The sequence below is a fragment of the Ursus maritimus genome, unplaced genomic scaffold (assembly GCF_017311325.1).
Source record: "Ursus maritimus isolate PB19 unplaced genomic scaffold, ASM1731132v1 scaffold_6, whole genome shotgun sequence".
NCBI lineage: Eukaryota > Metazoa > Chordata > Mammalia > Carnivora > Ursidae > Ursus > Ursus maritimus.
This window is the reverse complement of record NW_024426774.1, coordinates 58,820,799-58,840,747: the sequence shown is the minus strand read 5'-3', so window position 1 is coordinate 58,840,747 and position 19,949 is coordinate 58,820,799. Positions and strand designations below refer to the sequence as shown.

The 19,949-nt window shown below is 42.2% G+C and overlaps 1 protein-coding gene across 4 annotated transcripts in view; it reads right to left on the bottom strand.

Annotated features, from left to right (window-relative positions):
* The window catches only part of BCL11A (BAF chromatin remodeling complex subunit BCL11A), a 102,628-nt gene that overhangs the window by 78,543 nt on the left and 4,136 nt on the right, over positions 1 to 19,949 (bottom strand). For all 4 annotated transcript variants that reach the window (XM_040623450.1, XM_040623451.1, XM_040623448.1 and 1 more), the window contains exon 2: positions 14,637 to 14,966. In XM_040623450.1, coding sequence (XP_040479384.1) covers positions 14,637 to 14,966 — 330 coding nt within the window. The remainder of the gene's footprint in view (positions 1 to 14,636; positions 14,967 to 19,949) is intronic.

Sequence of the window (19,949 nt, the reverse complement as noted above, 5' to 3'; positions counted from 1 at the left end):
AATCTATCATTCTGTCTGCTAAACCAGTCTGGCTACACCACGGCCCCGAGAGCAACGCTCCCAATGTACAATTTTCCCTTTGTGCTTCTTCCCTCTTGCCACTAACCTCTTTTCTTTACCACCTTCTCCGGAGCAGATGGACTTGACCACTTTGCTTAAGCCCCTCCTGGTAACCTCAGAAATTAAAGAAAGGATTGGAGCTCCTGGCTGCCCCTCCTACTCCCCAGGTTTTCCTCCTTCCCCTATATGGCCCCCATGTCCCTCGGACCCCCACACACACGATTCCCGTTAGACCCACATAATCCTTTCAACCCTCTCACCACGGACACCCAGAAAATAAATTTAATCCAAGGACTGTCCCTTCTTTTGCTCCCTGCAAGATTATTTTAAGTGAGTTTTGTTTTAAATCATATCCACTAATTTAGCCTGACTTGCAATTAAATGCAAATACACTTTTTACAACCAGTACGGAATGTATTAATTATAACTACAAATGGTCAAATGAGAGCACAGTCCCTCCTAAAAATATTAATAAAATACATAATAAATAATATTAATGAAACAAAAATAGATTCATAAGCCTTGGCCAGGGCTTTTATTATTTCACACAAGGGGAAATCCAGCCAGTGAAACTTGCTGCACATACTTTGGCAGGACTCTGGCCAACCACCACCAGTGAACTCTAAAGAGTGCATTTGGAGGGGGGTGGGGAGGGGGGCGGGGAGGCGGTGCTCTGGTGTTGGGGGTTCTGTGCAGACTCCCCCCTGAGACGCTGAGCGATGGCCACAGAGCACAAGGCAGAGCCCATAACGTCTCGCACAGCTTTGCCTGCACAGCTTTCCCTTGTGGTCGGGGAAAGTAACCCACAGGCAGCTTCCCCTTCCTAAGGCAGCCTGGCTCTTATTACTGTGCCCACCCCTCCCCTCAAATGAATCCCCTAGACCCAAGGGAAATGAGCCCAGCTAAACTNTCCCCCACTCCCTGCCCCCGCCTCTCCCCCCAAATCCAACACACCCACCGCACAATCGAATCTAATTAAGATCAGGAAGAAATTTGCATTTTCTTTTCACTGTACCCCCAGTAATCACAGAAGTTCTTCAAATTTTGAGAATTTTGTTCCTCTGCTAATTATTTCCCTCATTTTGCATTTCAAGGCACAAAGACAGTCTATCTCACTGGTGGTCTATTAATAGTTTGAAGTTTTGAGCATCAGAAGGTGGGGTGGGTTTTTTTTTTTTTTTTTTTTCCTTTTTAAAACTATTCTGTCATTTCCAGTTTTGTAAAAAGGTTTTTTTGTGGTGGTTGTTGTTGTTAGTGGTGGTGAATTTAATGTTTCTTCCAAAAGATAGCTTAGCTGTGCCATTCTGTGTATTATGATTTCATCTCCCCCTACTTTACTGATTTACAGAACCTTGGTATATGAGTGGAGGAAGGAAGGAAGGAAGGAAGGAAGGAAGGAAGGAAGGAAGGAAGGAAGGAAGGAAAAAGAAAGAAAGAAATTAAGAAAAAAGAAATCAAGAAAAGAATGAAAAGAAAGAGAGAGAGAAAGAAAGAAAGAAAGAGAAAGAAAGAAAGAAAGAGAAAGAAAGAAAGAAAGAGAAAGAAAGAAAGAAAGAAAGAAAGAAAGAAAGAAAGAAAGAAAGAGAAAGAAAGAAAGAAAGGAAATTCCTTGGCATAAGTACATGTTTGCTGATCAAATTTCAGATCATGTGTTGTTCATTATTATGACTTTACTTGAAAAACAGTTTGCCACAGTGAGACGGATTCACTTTATATGCTTTCTACCCTTCCACTCCCTTTAAGTACTTTGAAAAACAGTGCAATTTTTTTAAGGTACATTTAAAGCATGAACTGGTTTGGATTAAAACAATGTTTCAACGTCCGTAAATTCCCTCAAAATACATTTTTAAAAGACTTATGCAAAGCCACACATGATTTTGAGGGACCTAATGAGACTGTCCCACCAACAAAATTTAATGGTGATTTAAGAAATTGTAATACTTTTCATTTACTTCCCGTAGAATTATTTGTGTACTTGACATTTATACAGTTCCTCCATTATATAACAATCTACTCTGGGTACACTAGATTATGCCAATCTATTAGAATGAAATTTGTACTCCATATAAGCAGAAGTTTCCAGTCGGTTTTGACTTACCATTATGTTTCAATGTAAAGTGTTATTATAGCTGAGTATAAAGCACAGCTACTCCATGCTCACGGTTTTTAACTCTAATACTGTAATCTTTCTGGCTGCTTCTAGGGCTGTGTCAGTGTTTACATTCCTGGAAGTTAAATAAACCGACATGGCAAAACTCCTGGATAGACTGAATAATAAGGCTTGTGATGACTAAATTGTTTACTTTTTACCTTGTTAGGATCCCTTTCTTGTAAAGTTTGGAGGAGAGACAGAGAAAAAAGGAATGAAGGAGGGTGATATGAGATAGAGAGAGATTTACACACTGGCTTCCATATGTCACAAAGACCTTCCTACCCACAAGCAACGTGATTGAAGCAGAGTGCATGAGTGAGTTTTGCCTGTTTCGTTTTGTTGTGTTTTCTTAAATAGCCGGTCATCTGAATACCCCCCTTCTCTGTTGCCCTCCCCTCAATAAAAAGTATGAACATTTTTTTGCCCATTTTCAAATAGCAAATTATCCATTAGATTTCATCATATCTTAGTAAAGCAATTACATCAAGAAAATGATAGTGCGTGTGGAATCAATTATGCATGCAGTTGGCCGGAGACCAAAGGCTGTGAAGTCGGAGAGGGCAGAATCGCTCGACACACACAAATAAAAAGCCCCTGGATCTCACAGATGGACCCCATCAGTTCATCTTACTGCCTAAAAAGTTCATGCACTTAATAATTTATTTGTGTTCTGGATACTGTTTCCCAGCTGAATATTAACAACTTTGAACTGAAGCATGCTTTTAGCATGGTATGGATGGAAGTCACGGTAGGGCATTACTAGGGTCCCTCGGAGGTTAAAATTGTAGTTATGTTTCTTACACACTGTTCATTTTCCATCACAATTTATTTTCTTTCATTAAACATTCCTTTTAATCAGAATATCAGTTTCCGTGTTCTGATTCTGCTTGTTAACCAGTGATAAACTCATAGACCAAAGATGAGCATCAGTAATACAGCACGGGCTATTCAACAGCAAGGGCAAATCCCAAAATCACAGGCTCTCAAAAATCGGAAACCGTTAGTTAGCACCTTGTTGTCACATCCAGGGCACATGTGTACCTTGAAGGAGGCACCCAGGAGCCCAGAGACCAAGATTTACTCTCGTGACTAGGGGAGGACACAGAGCAGCGGAGAGCAGAAGCTGGACGAGGCCACAGGAAAACTTACTTGAGCTCAAAGGTAAATAAGTCAGCCAAGCCCAAGCCCCAGACGTGTGGGTGCTCCCATATTTAAAGAAACCCAAAGCATTGTTTGCAAAGGTCTGTCTGTACTCTGTAGCCACCTCTCTTCAAAGGAGAAGCCTGATGTCTTAATACGCTGGAAAATTCAAGTCTCCCTGACATCAAACTGCTTAACAATGAAACTGCCCGACAACTTTCGCGGGGGAACAGGGACAGGCAGCACATATTTCCGCACAGCTCTGGATGTGCCTCAATCATACACTTGAATTTCACAGTCTTCTCCCCAAATGAGAAAGACTTCCAGCCAACGCTTCCACAAACTGTACTTAACGTTAAAAGAAAACGGATAAAACATATGTAATTACTCAAGGTTAGACTTCTAATTCCTCAATTCACTAAAGGAAACTTGGCAAGAAGATGCATCATTTTGCTCCTTTCTACTGGGGCATCCGAGGAGGAGAGCCACTGAGGCAGCTAATACACAAAACATGATCAAAAGTGATTAACAACAGCTTCATATGCAAATTGCATTAATGAAGGAGTGCAAAGTCATCATGTAAATTAAATATGTCAAATCTCTTGGTGAACTTTCAATCTTGAGAAGAAAAAACACTGCTTTAATTTTTTTACATCATCAATTTTGCAAGATTGAAAATCTAAGAATCTTGGTGCTATAAACAATTTTCACCTTTTTTTTCTCCTTCAGTAGGCTGACAGGCCAGCCTGATGTGCACCGAATGTACATGTTAATAGGCCAATCAAAAATGCAAAACAATTCGCAATTACTGGAAGGACCTAATGGTCATTAGAATTTACAACTAGGTAATGAACTGAAGTCTGCCCACACCATGCATATTCATAAAGCAATTTAGCCTTTGAAGATTAAAGAAGTGCTTAAAATTCAAATGAGCTTTAGCAAATTATCAGTAAGATTCATCCAAAAAGCAAAGGGTTTTTCTTCCTATGATTTCCTCATTTTTTTAATGCAAAATTGTTATATCTTCCAGACTGAGCTTAAACTAAACATTGAGCTTCTAGTGAAGCCAAAGGGGCTAAGAGACAAACAGAGGCTGCAAACATCGTTACGGACTTTGTTCATAAAACTAAGCCCTTAAGAGCCAAACCTATCTCTAAACATGGTAATTTATCAAAAACAGCCCAGAGTTGCTCACAGGCAATATACTGCACCGGCCTCCAACAAAACAGATTAACACAAGTCCCACCACCCTCCCAAAAAGCCTTTTTCCCCTCAAGTTGAGTCTCCTGTGTAAACATCCACTGTGGTATAAAAACAGCTTTTTCATCGCCTTGGAGTGGCATTCGTTTTAGAAGTTTCTGCTTCCAAAAGGAAAGGCACAAGAAAGGAGAGGATATGAGGCAGAGGAGTGAGATCTGGTTTACTTCTGAGGAGTGAAAATCCTGTCGTTGGGTATTTATCTTCCTGGGGGTTCCCCCCATCCTACACTGGCAGCATTTAATTCAAGAGGAACAGGTCATGCAGACATCAGCTGACATTCAGAAAGTCGTGGTGTCCACCCCCCCACCCCCCACCCCCCACCCCTGTTATTACATGGTGGGAATTTGAATTTTCATGCTTCCCAATGACAAGTATGGAGAAGAATCTATCTCACACCTCGAATGCTAACTCGCACCTTACTAACCTCCTGATATTTAAGAAATTCTAGTGACAGAATTCCCAGTGAATGCCTCCTCTTCCCCATCCCATACACCCAACCCAGATGAAAGCACACGTTAAGTCCTATCTCGGCTAGCATACAAGTCAGACTGAGAATAACAGCTCAGAAAGGACCACGTGCCCGTGCTTATATATATGCTTCTGGACCCAAAAGCCTCTCTGCTTTGGTGATTATGTTGAAAATATTCCAGTGACTTCTCTCTGCCGCTCCCCCACCTTCCACCACCCCCCCACCCGATCCCCACCCCGCCTCAGCCCTTTTCCTAGAATCGATCTTCCTACCTGAAACGCAGGTATACCAAGACGTGGGAAAGAGGAGAAGAGAGAAGGGGAAAAAACCCAAGTACCAGCCCTGACTCCCCAGCTCTCTTATCCATGCGCCCTGCTCAGAAATGTGCCCCATTTTAACGTTTATTAGAAAGAGTCGGATGCAGAGCTCCACGTAACTCACATTCACAACCATCTGTATGAGCCACAGGTCCACAGTCCTGACCAATCCCATTTGACACTAATGTTACTCTACATGAGTAGAGGTCAATGAGGGCTGATACGGGATGTGACAGAGTAAATCAGAATTAGATTAAAAACAAAAGTTTAGAAACTGACGCTACACTGCAGAGCAAATGGGACCTGAAGGCCAAATTTCCCCTAACTGCCTTCACGTCATTTTCCCTATTAGAGCGTTTGCCTGCCACCCCCTTGCTGGCAGCCCCGCAATCACACCAGAAAGGAGAGGGGAATGCATACAGGGAGGCTTGAGCGGTTCCTCTTTAGACACAATACCTATACATTTAATATATAGCAATTAACTTCTGGTCAGGAGTCTGCAGGCGGCAAGCTGTCCCAAGCAGATAGGGGGGAGAGGGGGCCCAGAGCTGGGACAAGCACAAAAGACAGGTCCAACAACAATGCCTGCTGTCAGCAGCTGAATTATTTTTATACAGGAATTTTTATCTCTATTGTACAAACAAGTACGTGTCTGTGCAGACTTGTTAAGCAATCCACTTGTATGTAGAATAAGATTTTTTTTTCTTTCTTGCTACCAGTCACACAGCTCCAAGATCAGAAGAAATACATAGTCTTTGAAGCTGCTCAAATGTTTTAGTTAAAAGGACAGCAGTTGTTTTCAAAGATCCAAGAGTATCTTTATCAGAATTAAATTTTTCCTTATTGATTTTTTCCCCTTAACATAACAAAAACATAACATGAGAAGGTTACGATTTATTATTAAAAATTTTCGCAGGCTTTAAATCATTCTTCAGTAGCCAATGTTCACTTTTAAATGTGAAAGAATAGTTGTGTTGTTGGTTGTTTTTTTTTTTTTCTTAATCTTAGGATAGGATGGGGTAAGAGAGAGAAACTCACGAGATTTAAAAATTTAACATTGGCTAATGTATTGTTTTAACTGTGAACTCAAAGACATGTGGAGGAGGGGCTAAGAGGAGCCTTAAATGGTTCATTGTGAGCTGCCCCCTAAATGTAAATAAATCATGAAATCGTGCTATCCCCTAAGTCAGTAAAGGGAAATGCTTCAGAGTTTTGTTTTAGGTTTTTTTTGTTTTGGGTTTGTTTTTTGTTTTGGGGGGGTTTGGGGGGCCCAAAAAGAAACTCCATATTTAAAATTGTAAAAGATCAAACATGGCATGTAGGGCCTTGTGCTCCAACTAAGTGAAGAATCCAAGCTACACCTTCTTTCTCTAAAAATCAACAGCTGTGATTTTTCCCCCAGTTTTTTTATGCATCATTACATATCAAGAAAATGAACAACTGATGAATATGAATTTAAATGCCCTGATGCTTAGCATGAGGCTTCCTTGTGTTTTGTAGAAAATTCAAAAAGAAAACCGAAACCAGAGGGCGGGGGACACAACAGCACCTGTGTTCTGTTTGAAAGCACCTTCACAGGCTGCACAATAATTCCATTCTTCATTTTAATGGGAGTTTTTAATCAGCGGACTCACCTGTATCTAAAACTCAGATCAAATTGTAGGTGTAATTGTTCATCGCCAATGCTCACAGGAGTGAGGATACAAACAGAAACGCATTGTGAGTGACCAAAGGTCCCCAGGTATCCCCTTCAGCAACAGGCCTGCTCCTCGGTCCCACTGGGAATTCCCTGGCGGGGCTGATTCCATTCGGCATAACAGGCTGCCAACCCCATCTGGAAAGGGTGTGCTAGGCGCCTTCTCACCTCTTTTACAGGAAGTTTAAATCTGATCATCTCACCTTTAGTGGATATAATTTGTTGCTTAGCACTCTACGAACTTGGTATTTTATCTCTGTAGAGAGATCAAAAAGGAAAAAAAGGAGGCCAGAAGAAGGAGCAAGTTGCAGCCCAGGCCAGCCCCCGTGCAGCGCCTTGCCTCAGATCAGCCACCTGGTCAGGTGAGCCTTCCAGCGGCATTGCATCAGATCCGCTCACATCGGTCTCCAGGGTGAACCCAGAGATGAAACGCTCCGGCTCCCTGTCTGCAAACTTCTCATTCGCCCGTTCTTGGCAGCTTATTTTTCCAAGTGTTTTGTTTCAGGAAACGTGTGTATTTTCTTTTGTACGTTTTGTGGATTTACCACAACTGGTTCTGACAGCTGTTGATTCTGTTAAATGAACACATTATAAAAATCCTCTTTAAAACCTCAAGCAACAGAGGACTCAAAAATAATGGTGAATGTTTTAATGGAGTTCCAGTTGAGAGTTGGTTAAAAAAAAAGTATAAACGAAGGTACAGAAGTCTTTTAAGTCAGCACTAGATCTAAACTGATGTCTGTGTGTGTGTGTGTGTGCGCGCGCACACACGCACGCGTGCATGTGCGCGTGTGTGTGTGTGTGTGTGTTTAATGGGGAGAGAGGGGTGTTGCAAATCACCACAAATATTTACACTGTATTCCCTTTGTTCAAATCACATACTTTTAACAGGAAAAGCTGGAACTGCGGCTATTTAAAATTTTAAATATTCAAACGCCTGTAATTAACCATATGAAACAAATTATGTCGCATTTCTCCATACCACACATGCAAAAAATTCTGGTGGTGGATTGGGAGGTGGCAGAGTTGGGGAGACAAGTCCAAGAGGAGGAAAGGATGATGTTTTCATTTTGCTATAGATCAAAGGAGAACAAGAATGGAAACTGTAGCATATCGAGCATTTTTACATCGCTGTCTTTCACACTGGGCTATCTAAGTTTACACAATTCCCCAGACTGGCTGCATATTAAGCTTGCTGTGTACAGCTTTATTATGGTGCGGTGGTGGAAGGAGCATTAATATTCTGGCTCCGCATCTGACAGGGCATTTACATGCGCCCATCTGAGCGGCACCTGAGTGCTCCTCCAAGGTGCAGTAACTGTGCGCCTATTGTAAAGGCAAATGAAGCCCACCTATTACCTGCTGGGGTCAGAAGTGACCTCACCACCCCCCATGCTTCATATCCTTCCCTTGCCAACCTAACTCAATGCCATTGCAGAATGACAAATGAGCTCAGAAATAGACCCCAAGTTACTAACCCTGCTAAGAACAGCAAAAGCCTTTGCTGAAATGTTTTAAAAATGCATAGGGAGTGCAGCTGGCCAGTAAAAAGCAGAGAGACAGACTCCAGTGAACCCAATATGGAATCCGTTACATTCTAAAACTGATTAGAAATAGTCTGATGTTTACTGGCTTCAAATTGAGTTTGGCATCAAGCATACTGACTTTAATAATGCTGGCATTTTTTATTATTATTATTATTTTAAATCTGCCTTTGGTCTCTAGGAGCACATGTAGAGAGCTAAAGCATTCTTGTTCGTCAGGTTACATTTCCTGGAAATTAAGTTTGTGACAGAAAATGACTCTAGTAGCAATAATATGGTTCGTGCTCAAATTAATTAGGTCATTGTTGTAAAAACTACATGGCAAATTACAAAGGTAAATTTACTGATATTGGCCAGAGCCTCCATACCCTGGAAGTAAAGGGGAGAAGCAGTTTAAGGATGCTTATTTACCTGGGTAGGAGGAGAGAACAGAGGAGGGAGGGATACAATGGCCAATTTTCTATTTGTCATTACAAATGAAAGTACTGGTTATTATCCATTAAATTACATAGTCTGAACATATTTATGAACTTTATTAATGTCCTCCAAATTGACACATAAAATAAAAACCTGCTTGATTTGAGACAATGTTAAAAATGGGTGCTAAGTTAAAATCTTTTTTTTTAATCCTCGTATTAATAACAACACTGCTGACATAACCATGACCCAAATGAAGTCTGAACAAGCAGAAAGGTACTAAAGATCCTTGGTGATTAAATCTGTTGCTAAAAAAGTGGCAAGGTGCCAGGCTGGGTCCAGTTGGATGTTAAGTGCTTTTTATTGCACGAAGCTAGTACTACGGTATGTAAAAACAGACTTGGGCTTGGGGTAAATTTTGTCAAATGATTCCTTTGTGCAGTACAGGGTGTGAACAGACCAACCAAAGTACATTAAATTCACATGGAACGCCGCAACCTCGGTGCATCTCCCCTAGCTGTGCTACTTTGGTTCGATTTCATGTTTTCCCGGGACCAAAGGAAAGCCAAACTTTTCTTCCTTTCGTACTGGCTCGTGTGCACCGCCACCATTCATCTATTCTCCTTTCTTAAATACTTTCACTTAAGAAATCACGAAATTCTGAAAAATGCTTCCCTAGGATTTGCACGTTTGTTATATACTCCAATTTAGTCCTCGCACATTAGGCAAACTACATTGAGACTGCGGTGTGAAATTAATGATTTTCCAGGACTCGAAAATGTGCCATTAATATGCATCCAACTCTCCTCTTCCCTGAGCTTAAGGTTCGCTGTCCTGACATTGCCTGCACGTTTCTACACCCAGTTGCATTTTCCAGCCCATGGGCAGCTCCACAATTAAATGCCACATTCACTAGGAGAAAGGTGTGCAAAACAGATTTCAGATCCTTTAAAGGAAAAGGCACAACTTGCAACACAAGGAATGGGGTGATTTAAGAAATTACAGCACTGTTTTTTTAAGCTTTCACAGAATGAACACAGAGAATGGGAGGGAAACTTTCCCCCTCTGCTCCTGTTCTTGAAGTGAATACATATTTGTGTTTCCAATAAAAGGCCATTTTTACATTAACTGTCTGTAACAGCAGGAGACAGAAAAACGAACACAATCTCTACATCACACACAGGAGGATCTTCATATCACGTGGCCCTATTCTCAAAACTAGTATTTATAAAAGACAACTAGGAAAATGCACAATGCATCTTTTCTGTGTCACCAAAAGGGTGATGTCTGAAGAACTTTGGGATCTTTGGGATCTTCCACATTTTAGATTTTTTTTTTTCCTTTTTGGCTTTCTGAAGTAAATTTAGCAGCCATGCGGGCCACTGTGTTTAATTAAGCTTTCAAAAGTCCTCTGACAATGCCAACAATTGTAAGACACTTCTGTGGCTCAATCATGCAATCACTGTGACAGTTCTATTTACAATTTGTCTTAGAGAGAGTTTCTCTGACATTGTACTTTGACAAAACATCCAAGCTGCCAGTTCACAACCTTTCTTGGTCTTATTTACAAATACAGCTTGTATATAGGACTCCCAGACTCATGAACATGAGTCTTTGGGTAGTGGCCTCACAAACACAGGCTCCCAATGAAAATCCTAGATATTTATATGAGGACACAATATTCTCAACTCTCTGGATTCGGAAGGTAAGTAAAATGTTCACCAGTACATGGGGGGGGGGGGGTTGTTTGTTGTTTTCTTTTTCAGCTGCCATGCTAAAAATTCACTTCAGAAGTCAGTGGTGTTTATTCAGAATCACATGAATAAAGAGAAATTAAAAGTAAGTAGTCATACTAGGATACTATAATTTATAGTCTCATTTCCAATTACACCATGAAATACACAAATACATCCCAAATCCAGTCTGAGCTAGGGAAAGAATTAGAATGGGTACAAAAGGAAAAGGCAGGTTGATTTTCTAGATTCTGAAAAGCGTAAGTATGTTATACTCGATTTACCTTTAAGTAACATGCTGATGTATTTCTGTTTTGAATTAGTATTTCTCCCTCCACTAGAGTAACTGTCTCACATATTTTCATCCAGTGATGAGGTATATTGCCTAAGCAAATGATTTTGGAATATCCTGATCCAAAGGCCTATGTTCATGATTTTAAGGGGGAAAAAAAATAATATTTATCAATGGTAGCAGACTTTACTACATTTTATAGCACTGGTCATATTTTCCCCAATTGTCTTAAAAAGCTAACTTCATGACAACCCAACCCTAATTTGAAGATTCTGTGTATAATAAGCCAAAACCTCAAATCTGACACTGTGGGATTGTATTTTTGGCCTTTTCTATAAGTGAACAGCAGTTTCCCATTCACTAGTCTTTGATGAGTATTTCCCCCATCATAAAATAGAAGACTAGAAAACACAGCAACACCCCTATTAAAAGCCCTGACTGCCAGTCACAGGCTGCTAATACCTCGTGGTGAGTATCTGACACACAAATACATGAACTGGGCCCCATACAATATACCTGCTCATTTCCAGTTAAATTAATACGATTTTAATGGTCTCAATGGACCACAGTCACGGAATATTTTGAATATTTGAATGAAATGGAAAAGCAACCTGATCAACGTCGATGGGTTAACACATGTACGTGGGTGAAGTGCTGGCCCACAGACCCATCTATCTGCCAGGTAAAAATCACCCTTTCTACAAAACTACTCATCTTGGAGAGGCCTGTGTACAGTCAAAATGTACATCACTTTACTAAGGATTTAAAGAACTCTACCTTATTCTCCTATCTGAAAGCCCCAAATTCTAAGCTTTATTTATCTCAGGAAAATCTGTCACTGTTTTATTCCTGCTTCCTGCCTATAAAATGGCACAGAGCACACTGAGCTCGAATCCAACTCACATCACTTTAATAAAGCCGTTTCTACACAGCGCACTTAAATGACTACCTTTTATGTGGTTGCCAAACGTATTCTTCTAGAGATTCATCAATAGACCTCTCTCCTAATATGGAGCATTGCTTCTCCTTTCTTTTTGTGACACAATTCAAATATCTACTGAATGATTATTCTTATTGTTTCTTTCCTCACCATAAAAAGAAAAGCAGACTTGGAATTGGGAAGACGTGCTTGAGAGAAATGGGCTAGTAGTGCACAGCCGTCTTCCAGAACTTCCCCTCAGAGGCACCTGAGGGCCAGGGCATCTTAATTTATGTGCAATGGTAGAATGTTAATTTCACCATAGGAAATTCTTAATTCATTACTGTGAATTATGAGAAGTCGTGATTCTAGTTACTGACATCTCGCTTTGAGATGTGACCACGCTATTTATGTTCAGCCAATTCCAGGGTGGGAACAGGTGATTAAACACAATGAAAGGAATCAAGGCTTTGTAATTATTTGTGCATGAAAAGTTTACCTCACCTGGGTTGCAGCGCTCGTGCACCCATTGAATATCTTAGATAGCTTACACTGCTTTTCATCTCAGTGAAATTCGTATTAGCACTCTAAAACATTTTAAATTCGCTTTCTTTTCTTTTTTCTTTCTTTTGTGTTTGTTTTCGTTTTTGTTTTTTGGCAGGGCGGGGTGCTTCTCTAGGCTCTGCTATTGTACTTGGTTTTAAGAAAAAAAAAATCTTTATGACAACCAGAAGTTAAGGAAAATATCTTTTCTTTCCTTATGTAGATTCGCAACTATCACATTAAAAAGCTTTCACTACAGTGCCTTCCCCCCAGCTTTTAGATTCCTCTTCTAAGTACAGAAGCACAGAATTTTGGAGCTGGTTAATCTGAGAGTGAATAACCTATTTGGGACCTCAGTAAGAAGTGTGGTTTTAATTCCTGCTTGACAGACACTGTGTTTTGTCTTTTAAACGAGCAGCTCGATATGTAAATACGATGTTACATCACGCAAGTGTTACTCCATATTTGGTGATTTAGAAAGGCTTTGGATCTCCGAAGACGACAAATCCCCTTCCGCCTGCTCTTGCTTCATTAATCATGCGTTACGTTTTCCTTCCGGAGAATAAAATCTTAACCTACATGTCACATAAGCTAAACGTGGTGGATTCCAGAAAAATATTTTGTAAATGCAGCTTCTCTGGTACAGATTTCTCATTTCACTAAATGAAAAGTATCTGAGTGTTACTGCAGGAAGCATTAAAAAAAAAGAAGAAGAAGAAAGAAAGAAAATGCCACGTTTGATTTTAATGATCAAATTCCAGTGGGGAAAGGAGAAATAATACGACATTTAATCCTCTCTGGACCGCTGACCTACTACAGTTCAACTCTGTGGTCAAACTAGGTCAGAAAGCCAAGTTTCAGTGAATCAATGGATTATACGCACTCTCTTTCCTAAAACTGAACAAACCTTCTGCCTTTTAGGGGAAGGGGCAGGAGAAACAGAAGAAAGGGATCCACCAACAGGCTTGGCCTTTTTGTCACCACAGACTCCGCATTCACTTTGTCTTGTGTTTTTAAAACACGTTTTAAGGGTCACTATAGAAATCCCTCTGTTAGCCGCTAATTCCTTTGCCCCATGAGCTGCTGAGAAACCCACACACCTAGCTACCTCTCTGCTAAAATTAACCGAAGGAAGGAGAGCTGTTGAATATGTGTACGTATTTTTCCAAGAGAATTTTTACATTGTGTTATAGCAGAAACAGTGAAGTCTGGACTGGACATTTGTAAGGGTGACATGTGGTTGTGTAAACCACAAACAAAATCAAGATACATCTGTCAAAACCACATCAGAGACAAGAGAGAGCACAGAGAAGCATTTATCATTTAGCTGAGGAGGCAGGCTGCAGGGAGCAGCCGTTCCTGTCAAACCAACCTTTTGAAATTTCCAACATGCCCTTAAACTTTTCGAGTAAGCATGTCTGTGCGCTTCAGCAACTGCCCTCTCTACTCTGGCCTGGCCAGTCGAAAATGGCATCTTAAAGTCAAGGTCACGGTGTCATCCCACCACGGGGCTGTGTTTAATTACAGCCCCATACGGGCTGACAGCCAATACGGATCCGAGGCTAGCCCTGAAGCCCAGTTAACTCTTTCTACCCACTCCAAAATGCCCTGCCGGCCCACCCCGCTTCATGGAAGCCTTGAGAACTAACGGTACCCCTAGGGAGGTCTGACCAGGTATTCTGACTCAAAGGGGTCATCGGCCAAACTACCAAATGCCTGTGTGGCCACTTTCGCCTCTGACTTGTCACTATGGCTGGAAATGGACAGTGGAAACTGGGCCAGGTAAAGTAAGGTTCAACACTTACAAATGAGAAGGGGGGAAGAAAAGAAAAGAAATTCAGCATCAGTAGATCCAGAGAGAGGGTATCAGGTGTGTGTACCACCTACATCTGACTCAGTGAAGTGGACAATATTTATTTTTTTGTGTTCTGGACGTAAGCAATAGGAATGATTATTTTAACATTACAGGACTGTCATGGACAGTCACATGGAGAAATACAGAAAGCACTTCACCACTCCTTAGTGCTTGACTACAGCACCTCTGAAAATGAAAAGAAAACATGCAAACAGCTTTTCTCCTTGCTTCTCATTTACCTGCTATGTGTTCCTGTTTGGGGCAAATTCCTCTAGATGACGTTGATAAACAATCGTCATCCTCTGGCGTGACCTGGATGCCAACCTCCACGGGATTGGATGCTTTTTTCATCTCGATTGGTGAAGGGGAAGGTGGCTTATCCACAGCTTTTTCTAAGCAGAGGCTGCCATTGCATTGTTTCCGTTTGTGCTCGATAAAAATAAGAATGTCCCCCAATGGGAAGTTCATCTGGCACTGCCCACACGTGAGGAGGTCATGGTCCCCTTCTGGAGCTCCCAAAGGGCCGTGGTCTGGTTCATCATCTGTAAGAATGGCTTCAAGAGGTTCGGCTGTGGTTGGAGAAACAAAAGCACAATTATTAGAGCGCCAGAGAACAGAGGAAAGGGGGAAATACATTCTCAACCCCATCCCATCCCACCACATTATATAAATTTCTAGGCTCCTTCATATAATACCCAGAAAACATAAGCACCTAAAATGTATAAGGATATGAAGGTTATCAACAAGAAAGCAAATTTATCAATGAGACAAATCATCATATATTTAAAGAAAACTCTCTGACTTGCCTAACTCCTGAGAAAACACACACACACACACACACACACACACACACACACACTATAACTGTGTCTGGTTTGCGAGTTTAGAAACAATGTTGACTGTTAAATAAATCCTTAAGGCAGGGAATATAATGAAAGCTTAAATAGTAACTACCCTCAAAACTGATAAAACATGGACTGAAACCAAATTTGTTTCTTTTTTCCTATAGACTAAGTTGTCCATTGTGCCAAAGAATAAAAGGAGAGGTGAATAAACACACACCCCCTTTGTGTGTGAATGTATATACTCCTAAATGTACAGAGACATGGCTTCATAAATCAGAAAGCTACTATATCACACAGAAAATGTGCCACATTTACACCATCATAATAAGAAAACGACTGCATTCACCTGTGAAACGGATCTAAATAATAATCATAACGCAGCATAATTCATATTGCCAAAAACCTTTCTGATCTCACTCTCAGCAGTGCCACAAAATCAAAGAAATACCAAATTCACTGGCAATTCTTCTCAGACACATTAGCTAAATGGGATACTTTTGAGTACTTAAGAAAATAAGCCAATTAGTCATTTTTTCATTCTGAAGAAAGGAATGCCTAAAATATTCTAAACATGTTTGCACTTGGTGGCCTGCATCACATAAAAATCAGAATGGTCAAGCAAACGCCACATTTCAGAACAAGGCTGAGAAGTCCTTTCTTTAGACTTGAAATACTTCGCCTAATGTTGTCAAAGTTGACTAATTTTCTGAATGAGCTCCAAAACGCTTCATTATGGGACTATTTCTACACACATAATCACCAGCGGATGGTATAACTAGGTAGATATGTCTTTCATTCCTGTTTCCTTTTTTTTTTTTTAACTTTGCACCAAAATACTCCAGCATCTCATTTGAACAGTTCCTATCATTTTTGAACCTTCCAAAGGGGAAAAGAGAGTTAAGTCTCTGCTCCTGAAACCGAATGCTTACTCTATTAAAAAAAAAAAAAAAATCACAAAATACAAAACACATCCAGGATGCTGCCAGTTAATAAAACTGAAGCAGAAAATGTACAAGTCTTAAACAGTTAATCAGTCTGACCTTCTTTAGCAAGCTGCCAATTTCACATTTAATGAACTTAAAGCCACAGAGAATCAAAAAATAGATTTTAATTTGAGTGTAGAATATTGGAACCGATTTTGATAAAGTGCAAAAATCCAGTGAACTCAGGTTAAATTTATTTCAACCCTACCCAGGCTGAATATTGAGGGGGAAGATCTGGAGTAACTCCCAGATGTGCCGGGTGAAATAATATTGAGAGAGCCCTGCCTACCTGCACCTGTGCTCAAGTAGGACATGTCATAATTTCTAGCCTCTGGTACTCCTCCTAATTTAACGTGAGGTCACCACAGGAATAGGAAGGTTATATTCCCACTAATAAAGACAGCAAGGTAAGCACTTATGTTTCTTTGCCCAACATACTGACCAAAAGATAAATACAGAATACACATGCACGCTTTTCAAATAAAAGGAGATAAACGGAAGTGCTTTTGCATTTTGCCTCTATGTCATTTTTTTTCTACATTTGCTTTCATTTTGACCAAGTGAGGAATTGAATAGGGAAGTCATCTCCAAGATCCCTGCTATCTGAATTAAGGATTATTAAGTACACATTGATAAACGTGCTTTTTTTGGTTGTTGTTCAGCATTAACTACAAGTTCTGAGGTTCACAGATTAAAGAAAGACTCAGAGATAATATTCTGCTTTATTAAAGTTAGTACTACGCAGAACCTTTGCAAAAAATCATTTTTTAAACTCCACTGTTAAGATTCTTTTTTTTTTTTTATCCCCAAGGCCTGACATATTTCTGAAAGTAGAAATATTATTTAGGAGCAAAGGGAAATATTCGCCTAGGTATCAAATAGTTAAAGGTAATGCGGTGCAAACAGACTTGGTTAAAGTCTTCTAAATGTAGTGACTGAACTGATTTACAATCAAAACCAGGAAATGAAGTGGTAATTCAGAGGTTGCTGATTACACCTCCACATTTCACCTAATTAATTTTATAGGAGGCAAAGTTCTTGAAAATAACAAGATGATCAAATGTACAGATATAAAACCTGTAACCTCAACATTTTCTATGCTCTTAACGTAAATTATTGCTAATTAACAAGAATTATATCCTAATGTATGAAATACGTCTAACATCGGGCTTCTTGCAAAACATTTGGCTAGTTATGTTCAGAGAAATACCAAAACGTGTTCTTATTATTGCTGCTATATTATTAAAAATGAGACGAAGTGGGGCACAAAGAAAATATGAAAATACAATTCTCTTGGTGTAGTCTACTGATTTGCATTGACATCTTTTCTCAGTGGTAATCAACATTTCCTTTCTGGGCATCTGATAATTTCTCTGTATTTTAATGCAAATTCCTCTTTCCCTAAAAACATTCCTAACCTCAGCCATTTTACCCCCTCCCTCAATTCAACTCCATCCTCCTTCGCCCCCCACAATACCATCGTTTCTAAGCTCCGGCCTAAACCTCCTGCTACAAAGCGGGGAGTCCAGGATTGAAGTGGAAGGGAGTGGGCAAATAATCATAATAATTAGCCGCGAATTCTCTACAAGGGAGAAAGAAATAGAAAATAAAATGCTTCTGCGTTGAAACAGCAAAACAGACTGGAACGTCTCGATGCCCCAGCGGCTGACTGAGATCTCCTTCCTCTCTGCAGTTGCAAAGGAATAAATTTAAAGAAGAAAAAAAGCTTTAGAAGAAATGTAGGGAAGGAGCGAGGGAAACGAGGGCTGCTGGGGGAGGGAAAGGGGGGAAAGGAGCTATGCCTTCAAGTTTGCTTTCCAAGTCCTTCCTTTTGATTGTCTTAACAGGGTAAGGAAGCAAACCCAGTCTGAAATGCAGAGAGGAAAAGCAAAGAAACAAAAGCGAAGGCTACGGCCACAGGCCCGGGGCAGGGGGCCCGGCGGGGGCGGGCTTTGCAGAAAGTGAAGTTGGGCGCCGGGACTCAGGCACAAAGCAAGCAGCTTGCTGGCTGCAGCCTCCGGCCGCGCTCGCTGCAAACACGTGCAGCGGCGGCTGCCGGGCGGTGGGGCCCGGGCCAGGCAGGGAGGCGACGGGCAGCCAGGGGCCCCTACTGCTGCCTCCACCGCCGTCCAGCCCGGCCTCATGGTGACCATCGTTCCCTGGCCCCGCCAGTTGGAGAAACGGGAAGTGAGGCTTAGAAAACTCTGCTGGTTAACCTGGTGCAGTCTCGGTATCACCACACACGCACTTCCAAGAGGGGGCCCTGAAATTCATTCTGTGTCCCCAGGCTCACACTTTTTACTTTGGGGGAATCTCTGCAGATGCGTTTCTCCCGCAATTCCGGGCACGAGTGTGCGCAGCGCGGCGGCGGCTGCGGTTATTCATTATTAATGATGCTGCTAGCCCGCATCATTATGATGATAACTATTACTATTGTTGTGATTTCGGGCTCCGAGGCGAGAGCTGCAGGAGGCGGGGGAGCCAGGGGCCGGGCTGCAGAGCCGCAGTGCAATCCCACCGTAGCCGTCGTTGTCCGTGCTTTGCGCCGGGGTGTGGGGGTAGAAGAAGTGAACCCGGAGACTAAGTGCAAACTTGCTGGATCCCTCCCTTTGGCCTTGCCTCGAAGGCTGAGAGTGCGTACTCCCCTTTTCCCGCTACCAAAAATGCCCGCCCCGTAAGAAAGCGAAAACTGCACCCCACTCAGCGTCGGGCGCACTGGGTTGTCTGCCGCGCTCCCGAGCGCTTCTCCGCAGCCCTGGCCAGAAGCATTTTTAAAGTCAAAAGGAAGAACAAAGACATAAGGGGTGATGGGGGGAGAAAGGGAATTCTGCCTAACCGTCCGTTTCCCCCACCCCCACCCTCGCAAGGCTCGTCCCTCCCCGGCCGAGAAACGCAGAGCGGTGAGTGGGGGAGGCTCTGGTACAGGTTCAAGTTCGCTGAGCTTTCTTGATCTTGTTCTGCCTCCTAGCGACCGAATGGCTCAGTCCGCCCAAGAAGCGGAGAACTGGGGAGGAGGGGGGGGTCTTGAAGACCGAAATGGCTCCCGCCCCCTCTGCGCACCCAGAAAATGAGAAAGAAGCGGCCCCCGCAACCCCTCCATACTAGTCCCTTAACCCAAAGACCGCACTGAGACAAGGCTAGAGGCCGGCTAAATCCACCCAGCCTGGAGTGTCCCGAGATGGACCCGGGGTGGGTGGGGGACAGGGGAGCAGCCCGGACTGCAAGCCTCAGTCCGTCTTTTGAGCCCCCAGTGCATCCTTCCAAAGAAGGGCCCGGCTTTCCCGAGTCCTGCGAACACTGCCCTTCCTTCCCGCCGGTACCTGGCCGGGCTGTAACTTCACACCGCCGCGCGCCGCGTCTGCTCCGCATCCGGCGCGGCCGGGGGAGTGGGGGGCGGGGGAGAGCGAAGAGGGAGGGATGCGCGGGGGTGGGGAGAGGGAGGGCCCCGCAACGTGCCGGGGCGGGGGAGCTTCCGAAGTGTGTGACAAGTTCCAAGGCCTAGTGAAAAATTCAACTCTCTATGCGCACCCCCCAACCCTTTAATAAATACAAAACTGGGTATAGGTGTTGTTTTTAAGTTGCAACAAAAATTAAAGTAAGGGTCACGAATGAGGAGGTGAAGGGATGTGGGCCCTCTCACGTCTTTCTTTCCCCGGCTGCCAAACTTTCCTAAGTGCCCACTGCCCGCCTTTCCAGACCACTCTTAGCCAGGACACGGTAACCC